The following is a 24,862-nucleotide window of genomic DNA, read 5'->3' on the forward strand; positions in this document are numbered from 1 at the left end:
TCGCATTTTATAAGTCAGCTGCATAATAATTCTTAGTTGTGATATTTGTGCGGTAAAGCACTGAATACATATAGATAGGCATAATTCATAGTTTATTCTTATTAAAACACCTTATAGATGATAATGTAACATTACAAAATTTTTGCTATGGCTGTTAAATGTCTTATTGGAGAAAATATTCTTCGTCTTCTTCTTTAGGTGCCGTCTCCGTTTTCAGACGTTGGCCGTCATCATGTTTACAATTTCCCTTTTATATCGCTTCTTAAGTTTCTATACCTACTGGCATTGTATTACTTTTTCCCTATTGTAAAATGCTAAAAACCCAAAATATGTGGTTTATGTAAGATGGTACACCACCACATTCTAGAGAGAAGGCAGTGAGAACATACTTAAATATAACTTTTCTGAACGTTGGATTGGTCGTGGCAGTCATATTCCTTGGCAAGGTGGTGAGATATTGATATAATTATTTAATTTATGAAAAATCCCAAAATAATATTTATTATTTTACTTAATACTATTATTATTCATTACGTACATTGTTTACCCATTTTTATTAGGACAATTAGAAACTAAAGCACAGGTATTGAATAACACATGTGTCTTGTTTCATAATACTTTTGCTACAAATCTAACCTTAAAGACTCAGCATTTATATTAGAATAACCGATATTGTTATAAATATAGTAAACACACAGGTAATTTAGTTCAGCATAATATTAGTTCGTTAGTGAATCATACTAGTCTATTTGTTCGAGATGTAATTATAGTTAGTCGTAAGCTGTAACGTAATATAAATAAGTAATGTCATCGATAGGTTATTCCGTGTGTATATAAGTAACCAATGCATGAGATACATCACAGTTTAATACATTATTTAATCTCAGTGAAAAATAAGGTGTAGTTCCATAATATACCATAAGATTTGGATATATATCCAAAAGAATATATTCATCCATTATACATTATAGCCATCTCGTACCCCAGAATTTATTCCGCTTGATTTTGGTGTATGGGGCGTATTAAAACAACGTATCTAAAACAATTCCATAAACATTCGCATTCCACTATGGGAAGAAATAAATACTGCAGCAGTTTCTTTAGAACCAATGATGCTATTTAATATGAGACGATCTTTTATGGAATATATTGACAAATGATTTAAAGAAAATGGCGGACATATCGAACACTTACTTTGACAAAAAGTTATGTTATTTAGTTTAACTATTTCTTAATATGGTTTGTAAACAAAATGTTTTGATTATGACTTTAATTTAACAAAAAACGTAAAATGTTTGATGTAAAATCCTATTATTCTGTTTTTTGTCAAATCCTATTATTAGTTATCCTGCTGATATATTTATTTTATTTAATATTTCGTTAACTGTTAACTTTAGTTAAAGGTATTTTATACCAAAATTTAGATTTATTAATGTTTTTGTCTATTTTTCCTTCTTTTCCTGGAGTAATTGCCTTAAATCAGAATTATGCAGTTGATTTGTAAAATGCGATTATCTCGAAAACTGTTGAGTTTTGAAGTTATTAACAAATATACCTTTCTTTTGTTAAAATAATGTATCTTTAATATTTTTAGTCACAAATACAGATAACTCAAAGAGCAAAAAAACAAAGTGCAAATTTATGCAGCATATGTGGCATATGTGGCGCCCTCTATCAGCTACATTAAAGTTTGCATCAAATTATAATTTCTCATATTTAAAAGTACACAGTTGTAAATTTTTATGCATAAATATTTACAAACACGAAAGTTATGGCGAAAAATAAAATTTTAAATTTGCACTTTGACACCCTGTATCTTTCTTAATAATCAACATTTTATTTAAGCAATTTGGCTTAAATCATAATATTTTAAAATGTAGAATCTACTGTTTCTTTTTGTACAATTACTTAAGGACCACCCTGTATATACATCTGTACATTTATAAAATTAAATAATGCTCTTCCTTTAATACCTCGTTAAAGAAAACGATCGTTGTACCATAAAAAATGCCGTCCTATTTAGTCTTCTCTTTTTTTTATTTCTTCATTCTGATTTGCTTTGATGAGTTATGAATTGCCCTATAAAATTACCTAATACCACTTTTTTTTATTTTTTATTCAAATCCTCAGCCATTTTTTGAAATTCTTGAAATAATATAAGATATAAGTAGAATGAATGTAGTTGCATAATTTACGCGTAACTAGAATGTCGCAAGTGGTTTAGATAGTATACGCTTATCCGTTTTTGTTAATACTTAGGATGTTCTAGTTTAGCTTTTAACGATATGTTAAATTGTTTTGGCGGTATGATATCTTAATGTCTGATTATACGGTTTATTTTAATGTACTTAGTCAATTGCATTTGTTTGAGAGATGTTGTTGCCTTTTCGTATTATATTCGAGAGTAGGTCTATATAACGATAGTCAAAGAAAAGGCCCAGCAAGGACATCGGCTCCTTCATTCGTGTCTGCACTAGAGAGTCTTGACATCCAAATTATACTCTCACAGTAGTGTCTTTGGTACAACTTCCTATAAAGGTCTAGCCACGTACTCTTCTTTTTTTTATAGATTCGACGTCTTTATTTAGCCCAGTACAATCACCGAAGAGGTTAAAACGCTGAAGAGAGAAAGCTTTGGTTTATGTAACTTGTTTTCTTTTGCAATTATTTTTAGTCATTTCTACTTTTAAGTCCCATACCCTGTTTGTCCTTACGTCTATTTTAACTTAATGGAATTAATTTTTGATCATGAATATTTTGACAAGTGCTTCCGATTTGAATGTCGGAACGTCTTAAGAAAAACCTCTTTTGCTCAGATGTTTGAGACTTCATGAGATGACTCTCAGGACGTATCGTTTGCCGAGAGACTAGATTCGACTTTAAATTGTCGAGATGTTAGAGCCAATAGGTGGATGCATGCTGAGAGATAATCCTGGCGTCTTTTCTCTCCATTTTTTTTTTCTTTCTTCTACCATAAGCGTGATAATCTGGCGTTTGTTTACCACTGCGTCTGTAGTTGATCATAGGTCTTATGTACATTTTGTTGATATGGTAAGTATTGCTTAATTTACCTTTTAGTGCTCCTAGCAGATTGGCTCCTCGTCTCACCCTAAGGTGTTTTTGATAGCAGTATTCTAGTTGAGCGTCTTAGAAAATTCAACGCACAACTAGGTCGGTGAAACTAGGGAAAACGATGTAAATCGGGATCGCTCAGTTTAATCGAAGCTGTAAAAACCTATACAACAAAAACAGGCTAAGAGTTAAAATTGGCAATAAATACTCGAACGAATTTAAGACCATGAAAGGCTTACTGCAGAGATGGTCTACAGCTCTGACGCCATATTAAAGTCACCGAAGCTATATAGAACAAATATTAAAGCCATAGAAAGGGAAATGTGATGGTATGGGAATACGTGAAGACTTAATCCTAGAAAATACTGAATATTAACAAAAGAATAAGAACAAGTAAAAACTTGGAAATTAACCAAGATAGGGAAATTAAAGGCACTGAAAAATTCAAATACTTAGGATTCCTAATCTCAAAGAATGGAACCACTGAGCAAGAGATGATCAGCAGATTAGCACAGACAAGAACATGTATCAAACAAATGAACAGGATACTATGTGATAGACAGATTACCAGAAATACAAAGAAGAGGATATATCATACCTTAATACATACGTAATGTATTCACTTACGGAGCAGAGAATTGGGTAATAAACAAACGACACAAGTTCAAAATTGCACCAACCAAAATAGAGTTCATGAGAAGAAACTGTAGAGTAACAAGACTGACCCTTATTAGAAATGATAATATAAAAAGGACACAGTAGAACAAAACATCCTATAATAAATTGTAGAAAAACGTTTTATTTGGTATGTACATGTGAGAAGAGCAGATCATACAAAGTGGATATCAAATATTTCGGATTGAAGCCCAATAGAATAGAGATAAAGAGGTAGTCCCGAAGATCATGAAAGGGATGAAGTGGACACAACCATCGAAAAACGAGACCTTATAGATGGAGAATGGCAGGATAGAAAGGTAGAAAAAGATAAAGATAGAAAGAACTGTTCGGTGCATGCGAGCTTTATCAAATACATATCGCTGTCTGTAGTGCGATAAGGAGTTACTTTAGAGAACAGGGCAGTGTCATCAGCTTATAGGAGTGTGTTGTCCGATTTGATATTCGGCTTGGGAAGGTTGTTATAGTATATTGTGTATCAAATCGGTGCAAGTATTGAATCTCGTATGACTCCTGCTTGGGGAGTTAAGGATTTTAAAAGTTTGTGAGCGACTTGGACGCAAACTATCCGGTCAGAGAGGTAGAAATTGATGATTCTCAGACAATACAGCCTGGTGATGTTTCTCGATCAGGGAGTGCTAGACCCGGTCTAAAACTTTGTGGACATCGAGGAAGATGCCGATAGCGAGTATGTTAATTCGCTGATGGATTGTGAAATGAAGTTTGCTGCTCAGTCAATAAGGAATATTTCGTACTACTAACTATCTGCTCGGTGTTCGGTCTACATTATGTGTTCGTGCTCAAGATATTGTTATTTACTAGAATATGTGAACGGGAATGAACTTTTGTCTGATTAGGACTTTGAATTTGTTCCAGAATTTGCCACCATCACGGTAGTCCAGGAGAGAGGTTACTTGCATCCACTGCTGTTAGTTCAGCGTGTGGATCTCCAGTCTGATCGAAGACGACAGGTGGTTATATTATATTTTGTTGTCGAGAGGATCTCAGAGTATTCTATACTCTCTAATCAGTCTGCGCTAATCTAACTTGGATTTTAGCGGGGACTTTTAGAAGCACTGTATAAATGTTATATTTAAACGTTGGAATAACTAGGGAAGAAGCTTCTTGAAGAATAATTTCTATTTGAAAAATCCCTGTCTTACCTTTGTTAGTTGTTATGTTCACATGTATTCTTTGTGGACGAAAAAATTAAACTAGCGTTAGGAATAAAACCCTCATCATTTCTAGCATGAAGTATGATGTAACGTTTACCATTACCGGAACGACTAGAAGAATAACATTTCGTGGTGCCATCTTGCCATGATGATTTTGACATATTTTCTTTAGCGAAAATCCAAGTTTCATCTAAAAATATAACTTACCTCGGACTATCACACGTTTTATTGTTCATGTATTTTCTTTAAAAATGCCACCGTTTTGAAACAACATTAGAGAGTCCACACAATACTTGTCTATTATTTGTCTTTTTATATAGAAAACCTAAATGTTTCAGCACTCTCCACAAACTTGTTAAACTAATATCACACAGTTCCTTGTTTTTTTTTTTGTTAGACAACACTAATTGTTACATGTTCTTTGGCTTTATATATATTATATATAATTTTAATTGCAAGTTTAATTGACTGGTGCAAATCTAAAGTTTTTGGATGTCTACGATTTCTCTTGCTTACTTTATTTATTTCATCCTCACTCATGTTATTAATTCTTCGGAATGTCCTCTTTGAGATACCACAAGCATCGCATGTGCGTTCCTGAACTGCCATAACAGATGTCAATGGACCCATATTATTTTTTTCCAAATTGAAATAACTTTCGACTTTCAGAACTAAACGCCGGTCTTCTGGAGATAACACTCTACGTTTCGACTGTATTTTATTTTCTTCCAAATTACTCATTTTACTTTAAAGCACTGCTTCACTACACTACTATAAAAAAATAGGTACTTATATACAACTACTACACCCTAAAAAGGACGAGGATTGTACAACAGACGAAACAATCGAACACAAATTATTTAACAGCCAATGCTAAACAAGCATAAACACTGCATTGATTGTGATTGCAAAAACCATTTGCATGTTTTAAATAAGATTTTTGCTGATTATGTATTTTGCTAAATTATTAAATAACACCAATACAATCCACGACCATCAATTAATTTTTAACGATAAACAGAAGTGTAATACGATGACAAGTTTGAATTTGATCTACTTTGTCGCTAACAGTGTCGTTAACAGAAAGATATTTTTAAATAGCATGAATTATTTTTCAATGATTGTGTGGATTTAAGAAATACATTACTAAACAAATTTTTAAAGTGTGTATAAAGGAGATTACAATTATTATGACACATGGTACTCCTTAGTTTTCAAATAATATGTTCTTGTAAAGGCATAATTTTGATTATTGGGTAAACCTACATTATACGATACGTCAGAAGAAATTTAAAAAAAAATTAACATGTAATAAATTTACTGTTTAAATAAATATTCCGTATATTGTTCTGAAGCTATTTTCTTGTGGCATTTTAAAGTAATTACTATTTAAATGGGAATAAGCCACTATTAAAGGTTAAAGTACGTGTATTGACGTTTCAATTTCCGAAGTGGAAATTGAAACGTCAATAAACGTACTTTAACCTTTAATTGTGGCTTATTCCCATTTAAATAGTAATTAAATATTCCGTACTCGTACTATCGCAATAAAATGTTAAAACCAATAATCGATAACTTGTTGAGCAGTGCTGATTGAAATAACAGAGCAGTAAAATGTTATTCATAAAGGTAGTGTAAAATATATCGCCACTTATCTGGTCCGCTAGTAATAAAGTTACCAGCATTTAATTGCAAAGCGGTCTTCTTAGGTGGAAAATACTTTATCACGCAATTGGCATCTAAAAATTTAGCTATGAAAGTGCTCATAAATAAATAAAAAGTACCAGTGTGGGTTTAGCACCAAACCAAGTTATTATTGATTTTATACTATGAATCACGACTCATAGTTCTGAATAGTCATAAACAGTTTACTCATATTTTTATTGAGAAGCGATAGTCCATGTGAACAAAAAGACGTGGTCTATTGTCTCAGGACCGGACTTGTTTTGTTCAGTATCAGTCGAGTAGCCGCGTATAACTTTTTCTTAACGTTTCTTTCTGCATTAAGATGGCATTTCGTTCTAATGAATGATATTCTATTTGCGTGTATAATTATTTGTTTGTTAATTTAAAGTGTATGTAGTAGTTTTTTAGTTTTTTTTAGTTTTTAGTAATTTAAATTAGAATTTTTTTAGTTTTATTAAAATTTTTCAAGGTTGTGAGTTCTAATTTGTAATTTAAAATTCCCAGTTCTACAGATTCTGCGGAAGAAATTACCCCAAAAAAGGGTCAAAAATACTTTCTTTTAGTAGTACGGAAAAAAGTGTTATTTATAATGTTTATACATCGACAATAGAATCGCATGCGAAAGCTTTGGTTTCGGAAATAGTGAAACAGACAGCTTTTTCTTGTGGAATAGGTGAAGCTTCTGTGTACAGAATTGTTAGAGAGCAGAGGAACATTTTCTTCTTCGATAAAAACTAAACCCAGGAAAACTATATTAGACAAAATTGATGATACCGATAAATCTGTCCATTGCACAAACGAAATACCCACTATACATAAAGTTCTTTTAGCTGTTAACGAACGTAAAAGCTTGTCGAATCACTTGATTGTAAATACGTATGGAGGGGGTAGAAATAGTGCTTTGTTAGATCGAGATGATAAAAAATTTATTATTTAGACGAAACATGAGTAAATTCAGAACATATAAAATCCCATGTGTGGGTTGACGAAACGGTCAAATCTTCAAGGCAGGCGTTTTTATCTGATCTTTCAACAGGTCTTAAAAATCCATCGACCAAAGGTAAATGACTTATTATTACACACATTGGGAGTGAAACACAAGAGATGGACGCTGAGAGTTTCGAAAGGTGGTTTGCAAGTACATTGCCCCGTTTAGAAGATGACTGTGTGACAGTTGTTGATAATGCATGTTAACATTCTCGAAAAATTGAAAAAGTACCTACTACATCATGGAACAACTCTCAAAAGATATTCATTTCAATGACGATATGTTAAAAGTGGAACTTTTACAATTAGTGGCCCCATTGCTGGCAACAAAATTTTTAAATTCGCAGATGTAAAGAACCTCTTCGATGAAGCCCTAACCAACATTACCCCGGAAAAATGGAAAAAGTGTGTGGAGTATGTTAAAAATACGGAAAACACAAGTTCTGGAAACTCGATAATATTATGGAGGTCATAGCGGAACCACTGATTATAAAAATTGGTACTAATAGTGAAAATGTCAGTTGCAGTTATTCCTCATCCTTGTAAGAATACTTTAAACTGTTTGTATTTTTCTAAGACTAAGAACTTATCAACATTGAAGAATTAACTATATAGCATTTTTCATATAAAAATGCTTGCACGTCATTCAAGATTTATGACGTCAGAACCCCACAGCGTTGCCAAAACATCAGAATAGTTAGAAAGTGAGGAATTTTTAAAATGTCAACTATTTGTCAAACTATTATATTAACAGTAAATACACTTAGTTTTAAGACTACTGCAACACACTAAAATCCATTAGAAAACATTTTAATACAAAATTATATATTCTGAATTTTAAACTTGCCTCTTTTAGGGCTTTAATAGTAAAAACGTCCCGTCTTTATTTCTTGTTTAAAATAATCTATCTTATATGAAAGCTTATCAGCTTTCTACAGACTATTTATTTGTTTTGGCATAGCACAATCACAATACACAACAATAATTAGTTTTTAAAACTATTAATCTAAATTTAATATGTATTTATAATAAATACAATTTATTAATATATATTATATTAAGATCAAATTGTGCAAGAAATCAAAACATAAACAAAATTCTTACTCTAAAAAAGCGCCAACACTTTATACACTTTTGCCACACGCTGAACTGTGTATAAAATTTGAAGTATTCCTGTATCAGTTGCGTACAATTGTCTAATCTATTTAATTAAAATTATTATTTTGTGGAATATTAGACTTAAAGACTTATTTCATAAAGTTTATATTATTAATAATAACAAATGTTTTTGGTTATTTAATCAACATAATTCTAAAATTTCCAATATAATGATGATTTTATTTTTCTTATTATTACACCATGTTGACGCCTATGAAAGATCGAGCAGTTCCGTATGGGTTTCGTATTATTAGCTGTGTTAGGTAAAATTTGAACTCCAAGGTTGACGTTCTAGAAATTTTAAATATAAGTGACGTCACTTTATATAAATTGTGACGTGCAAGCCTTTTTATATGAAAAATGGTATATATAGTATTTTTCATATAAAAATGCGTGCACGTCACTCAAGATTTACGACGTCAGAACCCCACAGCGTTGCCAAAACATCAGAATAGTAAGTGAGGAATTTTTAAAATGGCAACTATTTTCAAACTATTATATAACAATAAATACACTTAGTTTTAAGACTACTGCAACACACTAAAATACATAAGAAAACATTTTAATACAAAATTATATATTCTAAAATTTAAACTTACCTCTATTTAGAGCATTCGTATTATTAGCCGTGTTAGGAAAATTTGAACTCTAAGGTTGACGTTCTGGAAATTTTAAATCTAAGTGACGTCACTTTATATAAATTGTGACGTGCACGCATTTTTATATGAAAAATACTATACATTAAGCACTGAGATAAATTTAGGATGACATTTTGATTTATTCTTCTGAAATTGAGATATTTAAGATCACTTAAAACTATGGAATGAATTTTCCTTTTAGCTTTAATAAATATATAACTTTAGAAACTTGTTTAGGAAAAATGAATATTTTTAAATGTTAAAACAGATTTTATTTAATTCACACACTCTAACAAATTGTTAACTCTAAAATGGATAATATAGACGCTCTTTATATATACATATATATATATATATATATATATATTTATATATATTTATATATATATATATATATATATATATATATATATATATATATATTTATATATATATATATATATATATATATATATATATATATATATATATATATATATATATATATATATAATGTTTTCTACATTATAATCAGCCTTGTGTAAAGCTGTGTATTTATACGATTATTTTACTCCACAATTCCAAATTTTGTCTTTACAATAATATAAACTTTTTTATAATTACAGTCAATAATTTCGCACCAGCATTCTAAAATTTATAAATTTTATTGCAGCAGCTTCAAATTATTACTTGACATCTCCATGGAAATTTTATTAATAATCTGTAAAATTTTATACGACCTGAATTTACGCTTTTCTTTTATTTTGATCTGGGTACATTTTACACATCTCAAACTGCGTGATTTTCGATTATTCTCTGATTTTAAATTGATTCTAAAATTTTTATGACAACCTGAACGCCCCTCTTTTCTCCTCACTTGAATTTCTTTTGTATTTTAAAGGTTCTGTCACATAAATGTTGCTCACTAAACATTTTTCATTTACAAACAAATCCTTATTTATAATATCATTATAATTTTCTTTGAATATGTTAATAAATATCTCTGTTTATTATTATTTTATCAATAAATCTTTAAATTCATCTTTCATTTTCAACATGAAAGTTTCAAAGTCAATCACAATCAAAAATTGTATAATTTTCGTACAATTAAAATGTTTAATCAACTAAATTTCATATTATGTGATATTTTTAGAATAACAATAAATTTAATTTTAATAATTAAAACTTTAAACTTTACAAAACTACCAAAAATCCGTCTCAGTACCAGTGGCGGCTGGTGTGGTAAAATTTTGGGTAGGCCAAGCCAGCAAATTACATATAGCTATGTGTAATCAGTGGCGGATCCAGAGGGAGGAGTCACGGGGTGGGTCATGACCCCCCTTAAAAATATTTGAAAACCCACTTATCCTATTGGTGGTAAGACTAAAGGTGACCTTGCATCAGAGAAAAGTAATCACCCTCAAGATCCATGACCTCCCCAAAAAAATTTCTGTAGCCGCCAGTGTGTCTAATGCATATTTTTTTTGTGTGAGAATGGGAATCTTTTTTTTTTTTTCGAATTTTACGAATTTTTTAAAATTTATTTGGGCAACCGTGCATTTGTTTGCAATTGTGTTGTTTGTTTAAAAATATGTTACAATTATAGATTATGTTACATATTTTTTTATCATAATTTAAAAGAAAATTTATATTATAATTCGATTATTACGTTGCAAGTGATAACGATGGTCGGCTCAGGCCCGATCGTCTGGTGCCTAAACAGCAAGCATAAACACGACAATATAAATCGTTGTCCGGCAAGCTGCTTAACTTCAAACGCTTTTTGTACGGGGATCTTATGTGAGCTGGGTAGGCCAGTTTCGATCGGGCCTATTAATGATATTTAAAATGCCTGAATACGATTCGATGCTTTATGTGGTAATATAATAACATAGTTGTTTTAACGGACGCTAATGTATTGAGTGATTTAGTACATTTAAAAGTTATTTATATGCATTAACATAATTTTTGAATATATGTTTTTCAATTTTAAAGCTCTTAAAATTATTGGGTAGGCCCGGTCTATCCTGCCCACCCCCAAAAACCGCCACTGCTCAGTACATTGCTTAAGCTAAAAATTTTACGTAGTTTTAAGTATTATTTAAAAAACATGTTAGTCGCGTCAGAGTACAACCCTGAACAGGGCGGGCGCAGCAATAAGCGCAATCAGTTAAAATATCCGTATCCCTGTACAGATATATTTATTTTTTACAAGCACTATCGCTTCTTGGTAAAAATACTTTTGTTTTAATAATATAGATGTACCAGAAAGATGATAATTACGATATGGATGATAGTCGCTCTGATACCAGTGAGTACGAGCCGAATGCAAATGCTACTGAATCCAGCATCGACGAATCAGTGGAATCTGATAGTGATTACGAAGATAATGAAGGTTTCAGAAGATTAGATGCGAATTCTTCAAAGAAGAAGCTTGTCATCAAAGATGGTAAAATAATCAAGCCAGACAAACTAAAAGGAAAGGACAAAGGTACGTTTTTGTTTGGTAGATTTATTTTGTATTTTTTGAATTGATTTATACCTCTATTCCTCGAGAAAATTTTATCTTTGCTTTTCCTTATTTTTTAGTATTCTACGCGTAATCTTCTTTTTATTACGCCATCTTCTTCCGAAGGATGCCGATCCATATGCTAATTGTAGTTTTGGAAACTGCAACACGAAATATTCTTGCAGATAAACGGTCAAACCACTTATAGGTCCTTTAAAAATTAATTCTGACGTCTTCCTACTGATCTTTTATCCTGTATTTTACTCTGTATTATGAGTCAAAGTAGCTCGTATCTTTCATCTCTTAATACATGACCCAAGTACTGCATTTTTCTTTCTTTGGTGGTGTTAAATAGTTATTTTTGTTTACTCATGTGCTGGAGACCCTCGTCGTTGGTGATGTTTTCTATCCACACAATTTGCAGTATCCTTCTGTATACATACATTTCGAAGGCCTCTACTCTTTTTCCTGAGTCCATTGTCCAACTTTTGCATCCATAGAGTAAGGCAGAAAAAATGTGGCGTGCGATCATTCGAGTTTTAAGCTTTAGACTAAGGTTTGATCTTGTAAAAAATTACTTCATGCTCATGGATATTTTCCTCGCTTGTTCAATTCTTGATATCAAGTCTATTTTGGTTTATAAAGGTTATTTGTTTTACTTTTTGACACTTGTCATGTAGATATGTGTTTATTGGCATCTTTGAAAAGACTAGCATTTAGGGTTTGGATATGTTTTGATGTAAGTCGAACATTTCGCTACAATGGACTCCGGAATGTTTTGTTTTGTAGCTCTGGACACTGTTTGCTATTAGGACGGTATCGTCCGCGTTCCTGATGTTGTTTATCGTAGTCCAGCGGATTTTGATTACACTTTGGGCTCACCCATATGTTCCGGTGATATTTGTTTTATTTGGAGTGTTGCCATCTATTGCCAGTAGAGTACTCTGATAACGCCATTCAATGTGTTAATTATCATTTGATGGCCAACGCGATAAAATGCCTTCCGATAGTCAATCAAACAAGCGTATATATCTACAATCATATTTCTGTATCGTTGGTTGCGCAAGTACGTTTAAGAAAACAGAGCTTCTGGCGTTAGCAATCCATTTCTAAATCCAAATTATATATATATATATATATATATATATATATATATATATATATATATATATATATATATATATATATATATATATATAAGGCGGTCCGATAAGTTCTTAGCCTCACCGCACGATGGCGCCACTATTTCAAGAGAAATCTATTAACAAAATAGATTTCTCTTAAAAATAATATCAAAATTTCAACCGAATCGGACTCGTAGTTTTGTTTTGACAACGTGTGAAAGCGGGGTATTCCGCGGATTTTAGAAAAATGGAAAACGAGCAATATCGGTCGGTGAATCGATTTTTGTTTTTGGAAGGGAAATCAAAGAGCGCTTTGACGCTGTGTACTGTGACTATCCTCCATCGATGGCAAACGTCAAAATTTGGTTTAACGAGTTTCGACGTGGCTGCACCTTGGTTTTTGATGAGCGACGCCTTGGTGCCCCGAAAATGGCTACCACGGACAAAACTAGTAACGTGACAAAAATCTAGGATCTGGTATTGGCATATCGCCGACTGATGGTGCGCCAGATGACAGACAGGAGGCATCTCAAATTACCGCGTATGTAATATCCTGCATGAAATTTTGGTCATGAGAAAGCGGTCCGCGCGATGGGTGCCGCGTTTGCGCTCTCCGGAGAACAAGCGCAACCACTTCAGAGCAGTGCTTGACTATATTTAAGGGTAATCCAAAGGATTTTCTACGTCGTCTCCTAACCGTGGATGAAACATAGATCTTCTGGACACCGTAGATCAAAGAAAAGTCGAAACAGTGGATGGCAGCCGGCGACCTGCTCCGAAGAATACGAAGACTATCCTATCGACCGGAAACGTGATGGCCACCATTTTCTGGGATTCACAAGAAGTGATCTACATCGACTACCTAGAGATGGGCAAAACGGTCACAGGGTTCTACTACGCCGAATTATTGGGCCGATTCGACAAAGAATTGCAGACTTCTATATGACTAAATTGGTCGAATTGGGCTGCGAACTGTTGCCCCATCCGTGTGACTTTTTTTTGTTTCTAAACTTGAAAAGGGCACTCGCCGGGTAGAAATTTAAATATAATGATGAGGTCATCGTCGCCACGAAAGCCTACTTTGCAGACCTCGAGAAAACTTATTTTTTAGACGGGTTGAAGAAGTTAAAGTATCGCTGGGTCGTGTGTCGAGCTAAAAGAAGACTATGCTAAGAAATAAATCTCCACTTTTCCAAAGATTCATTTTTCTTTTGTAGGCTAGGTACTTACTGGGCCGCCTGAGTATATGAAATTTTCAAATACAAGGAAGATATCAAGCATAGTTCTTTTATTAAATCTTGTCCAAGTACTTTCGCTCTCAGAACATCTTCAGGAACATCTGAAATAAACCAAAAGAAGTTTTTCAAGTGAAAGAAAAGTAGCGAACTTAAAAAAAACTCGATGGTTGATAAAAAATATATAACGTTTTAGACTTACTTCGTCAACAATTTAGCTATCCAGCACATTAATGAATGTTATAGACATTTAAGTACACTTATACAAATAACGAACACTAGACAAAAGGACAAACATTTCAAAAACTCTATGGTAAAGTTAACATCGACCACAAGTACAACCGACCAGTAATATAGGAGAAGCCACCAGATGAATTATGAAATTATATTGATTACTAGATGTAGACTGTATAATCCAGATCTCACACTCAAAAAACCTGTTAAGAATAACCGAGGTGTTAGTTTGGGGGCAAATATAGTGGATACAGAGTGTGAATGCAAGAAATACTATAGAAAAGAAGATATTGAAATACCTAGAAATAAAGATTAGTTTGGGGGCAAATATAGTGGATACAGAGTTTGAATGCAAGAAATACTTAGATTAATAAAGATTAAAGTTGAAAACTAAGTGTGCAAACTGAAGTGTTATACCACCGGTTCAGTCAAACTTAAAGTCAATGGGAAATCTATAAAATTGAAAATATCATAGCATTACTCAAGACCAATGAAGCAACAGTGGGAGATGGTAAAATATACAACTATGGAAATGGTATATCTAAATTACAAAAAGATATGTAGAATGTAATTTACGCTAACTGTAAATCAATTGACCACGAACAAACTTGTTTATCAAATTGTTGATGATTTAAATGTTAATATTTAATTAAAGTATGAAATAAATAAAACTCTTACTGGATATAGACTCAGTGTAGAAAATGTAAAAGGTGAAACTTCATTAAATTTTTTAAAAATTGGTTTAAATTTATTTATTTATTTCAACGGTAGAACCATTTACAATAAAATACAAAAAATAGTAAAAAGTAAAGATCATGTACAACAAACATCAAAACAGTAACAAAGTGTTAGAAACAAGTAAAGTGTTAAAATTTGTACATTAAAACAGTATATCAAATCACAAAAGTTAAAAAAAAAAATATATCACATATCTAGATTAATAATTAGATTCTTAAGTTGCCTTTTGAAAGCGTTAATGTTTGGTCAGAAAGGATCCAATAGGAGGTCATTGGAACAGCTGAGCATTCTCGACAAGGGAAAATGACGAGCATAATCAGTGCTATGAAAAGGAACATAAAAGAGTGCAGTGTGTCGAGTTCTATGTATTGTGTTTAAGTGTACATTGGCTAATAACGAGGGACAATTAATAACGTTGTTTAATATTTTAAAGAAAAATAATATATCAGCTCTCAACCTGCGGTTCTTCAATGTAGCAATGTTAAATTGAGACATTATTATAGAATAATCTTAATATATTATTATACTAATATTATATTAATAGATTAATATGAACTCTGAACGCTCTCCAATCCATCAATGTATACTCGATGAAATGGAGACCAAACAACAGAGCAGTATTCAAGACCTGAGCGTTCCAGAGAGCAATACAATAATTTGAATACAATAGGTGAGAGATCAGGACTGTTACGATAAATAAAACCAAGATTACGAAATCCTGTTTCCTTAATTTTAAGAAAATGGCTTCTAAATGTCAATGCACAATCCAATAATACAACCAAATCTCTAATCTCAGTAACTGAATCCAAGAGTACATCATTAAGAACATATCTATTAGCTATTAGATTATTTATACGACCAAATGAAATACAAGAACATTTAGTTGGATTTAAGCTTAAACCATTTTGTTTTGACCATAAACATATATTATTTACATCATCTTGCACGAGATCACTATCCGATTTATTATGTGTACAACGAAATAACTTGAAATCATCAGCAAATAGCAGGAAGTGTCAGTTTTTGATAGCCTTACCAATATCGTTAATGAACAAGTTAAAAAACAAGGGACCACAATGAGACCCTTGTGGTACACCAGAATAACAATGGAATTCTTTTGAAATATAATTGTTAATACGAAGTTGCTGTGTACGTCCCATCAGAAAACTTTTAATCCAATTAACAATGGGGTCACCAAAGCCAGATGCATGAAGTTTGTGGACCAAAAGATTATGATTAACCTCGTCAAAGGCCTTTGAGAAATCAGTGTAAATGCTGTCGACCTGAATTTTATTCTCGAATGCACCCAACAAGTATTTTTGGTAATTGACAAAGTTTGTTACTGTTGAATTCCCATTAGAAAATCCATGTTGTTCATCAATAATTATGTTTCTGCAAGCCCAGGTGAGATTTATCGATACCAATTTATCAAGAAGTTTCGGGGTGCTGATTGAATAGTTATACCTCTGTAATTGTTAACACACTCACGATTGCCAGATTTATAGATAGGTGTAAGAAAACTATTTTTCCAATATTGTGGAAACACAGATGATGACAATGATAAATTGAAAATTTGTTGTAAAGGTTTACAAAGGGAAAAATACAGTTCTTAATAAGTGCTGCAGATATACCATCAGGCCCTGAAGAATATGTAGTTTTTAAACTCATAATCCCCTCGAAAACATCAGTCAGACTAAACTTCAGAATCTGGAAATCCACACTATAGTCCAATTTAAAATTAGGTACATTATACTCACTATCATTATATGTACCTGAAAAATAACTGGCAAATAGGTTGACTATTTCATCACCATTCTGAGCTATTACATCCCCACCTTTATTAGACATTACATTAGGATAAGCACTAGACCCACGTGTAGCACTAACATACCTCCAAAAAGAATGGGGATTACTTGAAAGATTCATATAAGTACATAGAAAGAATATAAGTACATAGGATAATATGTTCTATAAAAGGCGATAATTTTAACAACGGCATACGATTTTCTGACTTCGATGACCTGGCAACGCTGCGTTACAGAAACATTAGGAACGAATTGGTTTGGTGGCCCCGCCTACTAGTATCGCTATATCGTTTTAAATATGTTTCTCAAACTTCCTACCGTTTAAAGTACATACCCACCTTAAATTCTTTCCGATACTGTATATTAGAGAATATTTCCAGACCGATAAATGATCCATACTTTTGAACAATTGAAAAAAGGAAAAATATAAGATATTTGTTAAAATATTGACACATAATACTGTCTTTTTTATAGATACATTTTCAAATTTCACTAAGTCACTAGCATCGTCGAAGACTCCCATGAAAACTTTCAGTAAGAAGACAGTGCCGAACAAAACTCCTCCTGGTCCTCTACAACCTTTTCAGCTTGGATTACCGAACTATGAAAATATCAACGTTTCACCACCTAGTCCCCGAGGAAAGGATTCACCATTTAAAGTAAACGGTATTAAGCCTATAGACGTTGCTGCCCATTTGAAGCTTCTAGGTGAAAGTTTGACGATTATAGGAGAGCGTCTCAAAGAGCATGAGGTAAACTCTTTATACCCAAAACACTTTATATAATTTTATAAACCAATCTCCTTAACTTAACTCGTCATAAATTTACTAATTGTTAAAAGATTCAGCGACAAGTTTAAACAATAAATAAGTCTACTTGAAAGTATTATGTATTAATATATTATTTTAAAATAGTAAAAAAACTGTCTAATGATTTATTTGCTTGCTTTTAGGGACAAATTGCTGTATCAGGAAGTTTATCAGTTCTCTTAGATTCCCTTTTGTGCGCATTGGGACCTCTACTTTGTCTCACACAACAGATCCCCGAGCTGCAGGAAAATTGTTGTACTCCAGAAGAGTTAATGAGCACTCTCGATAATGTTGCGTTTATCATGCCGGGACTTTAGTGGGACGTTGAATAGTTTTGATACACAAAATTGTACAGTTTATTGGTAATATTAGAAATATATGTTTATATACCTTCTTTTTCTTTTGGAAAAATAAGATAACAAAATAGGTTATCTTCTTGTCGCTGATGTTAAATCTATTCTTTTGTCACACTTCTTGTGACGCATCCATTAAATTGTCTTGTTTCATTTTTTTTGGATATAATTCGAATAGTCTCGTACAAACCTTTAACGTGAACGTATACCAGTGAAATGAAGTTCCAGAAACAAGGTTCAACCGTTAAAAAGAGCGCGAAAACGGCAACCGCGTGTGCCAACGGTCGCGATATCCTAGTGAACCCGTGAACGGAACCACGGTGCCGACGGGACGCGTTCTGGTAACTTGGACCACCAGAAACAAACAATAAATGCGAAATTGCCACGTGGAGGTACAAATTGTGCATGTAAGGTACCAAAACTGGCAATCTAGCATCAACCGAATACGGGTGTGGTGCCAGCCGGTCGATAAATACTTGCAAACCGGTTATTGGAAAATAAGGGGGCAATGAGATATTGACACTGGTGCTGTCCTGGAGCTCATCGCCGTAGAGCCCCACCGAATCCGAAAGTGACACCCAGGTAAAGTTAACACACACACACACACACACAAAAGCAATACACACACACATCAATCATATCAATCACACACCACAATTACACTCTGCTCGAGACATTCAAGAAGAAAAGGTCACTGCTACCGCACACCGATTCTACGGTTGAATGTGAGTAGAAACATCAGAACACACACACATATTCCAATTCCTACACTTACTAATCAACACACACACCCAACACAATCCCTACACTTACCAATCAACAATACACAACCTTACTAAAAGCACACACACCAACACATACACACATTTACTAATCCCACAGGAATGGAAACAGGCCATCGAAGTGGTCTGCACCCAAAATCCTGAGGCGGCCTCCGAACACCAATAGTCCAAAACATAAACCAACAAACCGAAAAAACATCCCCTCCTGAAGCCATCAAAAAAATTATCCTAAACGCCTTCATGTCCGCTTACCCCTGATACCATGAACCTACCACCCGTCCCACCATCCCTTCTCCTCCTAAACCATCCAAACCTATACCTCCTCCCTCCCCTCCACCCCCTTCCAGACCACCCACACCCAAACCAAAACACCCTACTCCCAAACAAACATAACACACACACAGATACTACATCACACTAATCCCTAGGAAGTTTTCTAGTCAGTTCAGTCAGTTCTTCTAGTCAGAGAAAACTTCTTAGAACCCTCAAATTCCAAAATCTCCTCGAAGATATCCCATTCGACCTGGAAACTGAAGCATCCGAAAACCAGGCCATCCTATACACAACGGGCCTGACACAAACAAAACCACACCAAGAACATTCGCAGCCCCAGAGAAAACACCAAAGAACACACACACAGAGCAATACCACCCTACCCCTTCCACATCCAAAGCAGACATCCCACACTACAATCCACCTACCTTCAACCTCACCGAACACACCCCTACACCACCACAAAACACAATCACGACAGCACAAACACCACCACCTATACACACACCCGCACAATCACCCACCACATCCCAGCAAACTACAATCCCTCAATCCCATACCCCGAACACACAACAACCACCATCCACCTATAGCTACAGAATCGAGGAAATCCCCTCGGATATCTGCCAGCAGAGACCTTTCTACCGACTTATCAAAGAACAAAATCTCATTCCCAATTTGGATTCAATGAAAGTACTCCCTTCCCAAAAGACAGCCGCCCTGCGAACCACTAAGCTCCTTAACATCCACGACATCATCCGATCCAGCAAAACTCCGAAAAGCCACTCGAGATGACACCATCTTACTCACTGCTCGTCAATTCAGCAAATCCCAAAATCCACCTCCCGCTCCAAAAAATTTTGAGATCTATCAATTCATAATAGCCGGCGTCGGAAAAACCTATCTCTAGAAAACATCGAGGATAATCTATCCGAACTTCAATTTCCTTACACAAAAATAATTCGCATAATAGCCCGCTCTACCAACCAACCCACCTCCTATATCAAAGTTTTCACAAACTCTGAACTTAAGTTCGCCGAAGCACTTTCGAGCGTTATTAAGATCGAGGGTGAACGGTTAAATTGCGAGATCCCAAGATCTGGCAACTCCGTCCCGATTCGGTCGAAATACTGCTCGAAATGTTGTAAAAGAGAACATTTCAACAACGAATGCCCCGAAAAATCCTATACATGTCCATATTGCGGACAAAATCACAGGTCATCTGCATGCCCCAAGATATCCGAACCTAAATGCCCGAACTGTAGCGGCTCCCACCCGCCTTCTCACCAAGATGCCCACACCGAAACATATTTCCCAACAACTACGATCAAACCCAACCAGTATATACTGCTAAACAAATCCCTTCATACGACCTTTCCTCTGATATGAAATCCCTAATTCACTTTATATCCATGACCCTATTCAACGTCTTCCCTGAAAAGAGAAGCGTAACCATCCGAGTTATTAACCAAATTTCCAATTCACTATATGTATATGCCATTACCACTTCCCACTACAATAATCGCATAAACCAAACATTTTCCCAACTCCGCACCTAAATACACATGCACACACCTATACACACAAACAGAAATACATACACTTATCATTTACACATTACACTTTACCAACACGCTCACACCAACACAATTCACAAACATAGAAACTCATCCAACATACTATACACAAACCAAACACATACACCACACAAGTGAGCACCACACTCACTCCTTAAGAGTCGAATAAAATAACAAGGACAGGGGGAGATTGGTTTTCTGTGGTTTCCCAATCTGCACAATGATACCTGATCCTAGGTGAGGACACAGCCACAGCTATCCTCCACGCGATTTCCAAACAAACCAATAAAGGCCAAACAATCTGAAAAGAACCGTTTTCCATTAACTTGTACTTAGTGGCGGGCTTGGTCCACACGGCTCCCAGCTGCTTTTTCTTGTCGGTCGCGGATACAATTCTTCTGACACTCCTGCCTACAGCGGCGGCACCCGGTCTTAGTCCTCGCACGAACCAACCAAGCTATAAGCACCAATTAATAAATATATTAAAAACCATCCTTGAAGAAGCACAAAGCTTAAACAAGGTTAAAAAATGTCAGTCAGTCGGATATAATTGACTGTAATTGACTGTAAAATACAAAACGCATTATACAAGTATTGCATTATATAGCAATCGTTACCAAGACGCAGTTGGCTTCGAATCCAATTCAATTTAATTCCTTCAGATATCTGGGGTTCTAATCCACAGAATGTTCTCGGCTTAAAGAACTTACGGTTTCAATCAATGTCACGTAAACGATTTATGTTCGAACCAGCGCGAATTCAAAAGATAAGTTTTCTTATTCGGTTTTCAATTTCGGTCATAAACTCTTGGATTGAAATCCGTATAATATTCCCAGCGTTATGACATTTATAACTTTAATGCATAACACAGAGATGTCCTAAGTTAAAACATTCATGATGTTCTCAACGGTAAGACGCTCATGGTTTCAATGTAGACAGCAATGATCTTGGGATTATATTCCGTACTAGTGACGTTTCTTAGTACGAAACAATACAAGCTACATACGATCTTGTACGTTTCGTTGTGGTTAACACGAAAAACAATTTTGTATTTTTTCCAGTATGAGCTTACCTGATCATAATGCGCCCTTTGTAGTTCTGAAAGAATCTACATATTCTTCTGTAATGGGGTGGAGCCTATCGTTTAAATAGCAATGGTGTACCTATTTAAAATTATTTTTCCTTATTAAGATTGTATTAAAAATAAGAATGAAGAGGTGTAAAGATGTAGTTTAAAGTGTTAGTATTAAAATTTTAAAAGCAACGCAGACTGTTAAATGTACGAAAAACTGTTTGTATATAAATTTATTTTTTATGACCTAAGCGACCTACCATTGATTGGAGTTTTAGTTTTTAAGTCCTTTATATAAGTTTTTATGTGAATTTTATGTATGTCAGTGTATGAGTTATGTTATGGAGGAAATGGTTTTAGTCCAATTGCCAAATGTATAGTACATTTAAGGATCATTAAAGGTACTTTATAGAAACACCTTCTGTTATTTATCTGTGATGTTTTAAAAATATTGGGACAGTCACTAGTCACCTAGTATATGAAACATTGTCCTAATGATCAATTTTAAACAATAATATTAAAACGAAAGTTACTGTATATAAAAGCGATGAAAGCTTTAAATACATATACTGTATAATATAGTTGAATAGAGGGTCACACGCAGTACACACTCACACAGCGGAGAAGGAGCATGATAGTACAAGACACATCTACCATTTACCACCATGATATACCAGTCATTTTTACCTTGTAAGGCGTGCCTTGTCGGATGCCATCATTTACTCATTCGACTCAGTGAATCTTACATTTATTTTTGCTCCATCTTGGCTAGACATATAGAGATTTTTATTGGTTTTAATATTCTATAATTGTATCAAAAGTTTTTTCATATATACAGTATGTCTACTTAAGTTAGCACCATATGGAAAACTTTTTTAATATCGCTTTTATGAACATTTTTTCTTTATAAAAGTTGTGCATGGTCCAAAACTTAAAATGCAACCATGGGATATTAATTTTTTAAGCCGTTTACGAGATTTGTTAAAAAATATCAATTTTATTCAAGAGTAAAGTGTAAAAATGTCTTTACGCGAAAGAGTTTCTTTAATCACAAATACTTCGCTAAATACAGATACGCTTGCAAATATTTGAAAACTTAATAAATATGCATACAAACCGCAGTTCGGACACACATAGCTACCGAGGGATTACAATATTCGATTTGAATTCTGCGCTTTGATCCAAGGAGAGTTAAAATAAGACAATTTTTTCCGATGAAGCAACATTTTGTTCTAACGGAACCGTCTCATTTCAAAATTGTCGCCAATGGTTCAAGAGTAATCCAAATTTTGTAAGTAATAAACGTATGATTACACAAATAAATTAATTGTACCCATTTTTTCGACATTCCTTAAATGCCGCACATTGTTTTTTGATTTTTTGCACGAACTTTCGTTACATGAACGTATGAAAAGTCAATTTTAACTAGATAGTGCCTCCATTCATATAACCGTAAACGTTAGAGTACTCCTTGAATATATGTGTAATGGAAAGGTGATTTACAGGTAATCAGATATTTTTGGCCTCTCAGGTCTCCTAATTTAACTCCCCTGGACTTTTTGTTATGGGATTACTTAAAACGGCAGGTTTATCAGCGAGAACCATTCGATGATGTAGACCATTTAGAAAGGATTATTTCTATAGAATACTAAAATATTACTCCTAATATGACACGGATTGCAATAAAAGAGTGAGAAAAAAACAAATAGGTAAATAATGTTTACAGACAAGCGGATAAGGAAAATAAATAATTATTATGCATTCATTACGTATTTAAATTATAAGATTGTTCAAAAACATTAAAAAATGGAAAAGGTTATCATATTTTTACCAGAAAATAAAGATAATTTTGTACCCTGGCAATGTAAAAGTGGTTTCAGTTAAATTGGCTGAAACTTTGCGCAGATACGTATCTTCGACCATGCTGATCAAAAGTTCTCAGTGTCCCAAGACTCAGAAATCAATTGTTTCCAGTTACAGAGGTTCTCCATTTGAATAATACATATTTGTATAATATATAAAGTGTTAGTAAATAAGTACAACAAACTTCAAGGAGTAATTGTGCATGAAAAAATAATGACAGTTTGCTATATAAATGTATTCCGCAAATACTTCGTTTTCGGAGATACTGGGTGTTAAAATTTTTCTCAAAAACTGAGGCACAAAGCTACAAAAAATGTTCAAAATGACACCATAAAACGTGACTTAAGATTCAACTATAAGCCTCAATAGTTGTCGTATTCGTGCCCATATTCCTGGTGTATTTCATACTTATTATGTAAAAGTGGTTTAGTTAAATTGACAGAAATTTGCCGAGAGGTAGCTTTGGTCATGCTGATCAAAGACTGATGGTGATTGTCTGTTGAGGACTTGTCCTATCCGAACTCTGAAGCTCCGGTTGCTTAAGTACGAAGATATTAGTCTTGTCATTGCTCCATTGTATCCATATTCTCTCATTTTGTAGATTAGCCCTTTATGCCAGACTCTATCGAAAGCTTTACTTCCGTCCAGGAAAGCTGCTCCCGTGTATTGTTTGTCGGTAAATCCAGCTGCTATGTACTCTGATAACCTGGAGTATTCTGACCGGAATCCAAATGGTGCCTCTGGTATTATTCCTCGCCTGCCAGTTTCTGCTTGGAGTCTGCTGAGGATGACTCTCTACAATCTTGTTAATTGCCGGGAGTAAGCTTATCGGCCTGTAGTTTTGTGGGAACGTGTTTTCCTTTCCTGGTTTTGGTATCACAATGACATGGGCCTCCTTCCATCGATTTGGGAAGAGCTTATATCTTAGCATCGCATTGACTATGTGTGTTAGAAATAATATGGCTCCCGTCGGTAAGTTTTTCAGAACCCTATTTGTGATCTGCTCTGGTCCAGGTGCTTTCCTTGATGAACTGTTTTTGAGTAGTTCGTTTATCTCCTCCGGTGATGTTGTAGGGATGATTTCGTTAGGTTCCTCGGGCCTTTCTCGTTGTGCTTCG

At 34.0% G+C, this 24,862-nt stretch overlaps 1 protein-coding gene across 2 annotated transcripts in view; it reads left to right on the forward strand.

The window, feature by feature from the left end:
* Positions 1-18,199, forward strand: part of LOC140434514 (uncharacterized) — a 30,760-nt gene extending 12,561 nt beyond the window's left edge. For both annotated transcript variants that reach the window (XM_072522840.1, XM_072522841.1), the window contains exons 3-5: positions 11,630-11,861; positions 17,490-17,767; positions 17,968-18,199. In XM_072522840.1, coding sequence (XP_072378941.1) covers positions 11,630-11,861; positions 17,490-17,767; positions 17,968-18,141 — 684 coding nt within the window. In that variant the 3' untranslated portion in view covers positions 18,142-18,199. The remainder of the gene's footprint in view (positions 1-11,629; positions 11,862-17,489; positions 17,768-17,967) is intronic.
* The last annotated feature ends 6,663 nt before the right edge of the window (positions 18,200-24,862 follow it).

The sequence above is a fragment of the Diabrotica undecimpunctata genome, chromosome 2, assembly GCF_040954645.1.
Source record: "Diabrotica undecimpunctata isolate CICGRU chromosome 2, icDiaUnde3, whole genome shotgun sequence".
Lineage (NCBI taxonomy): Eukaryota > Metazoa > Arthropoda > Insecta > Coleoptera > Chrysomelidae > Diabrotica > Diabrotica undecimpunctata.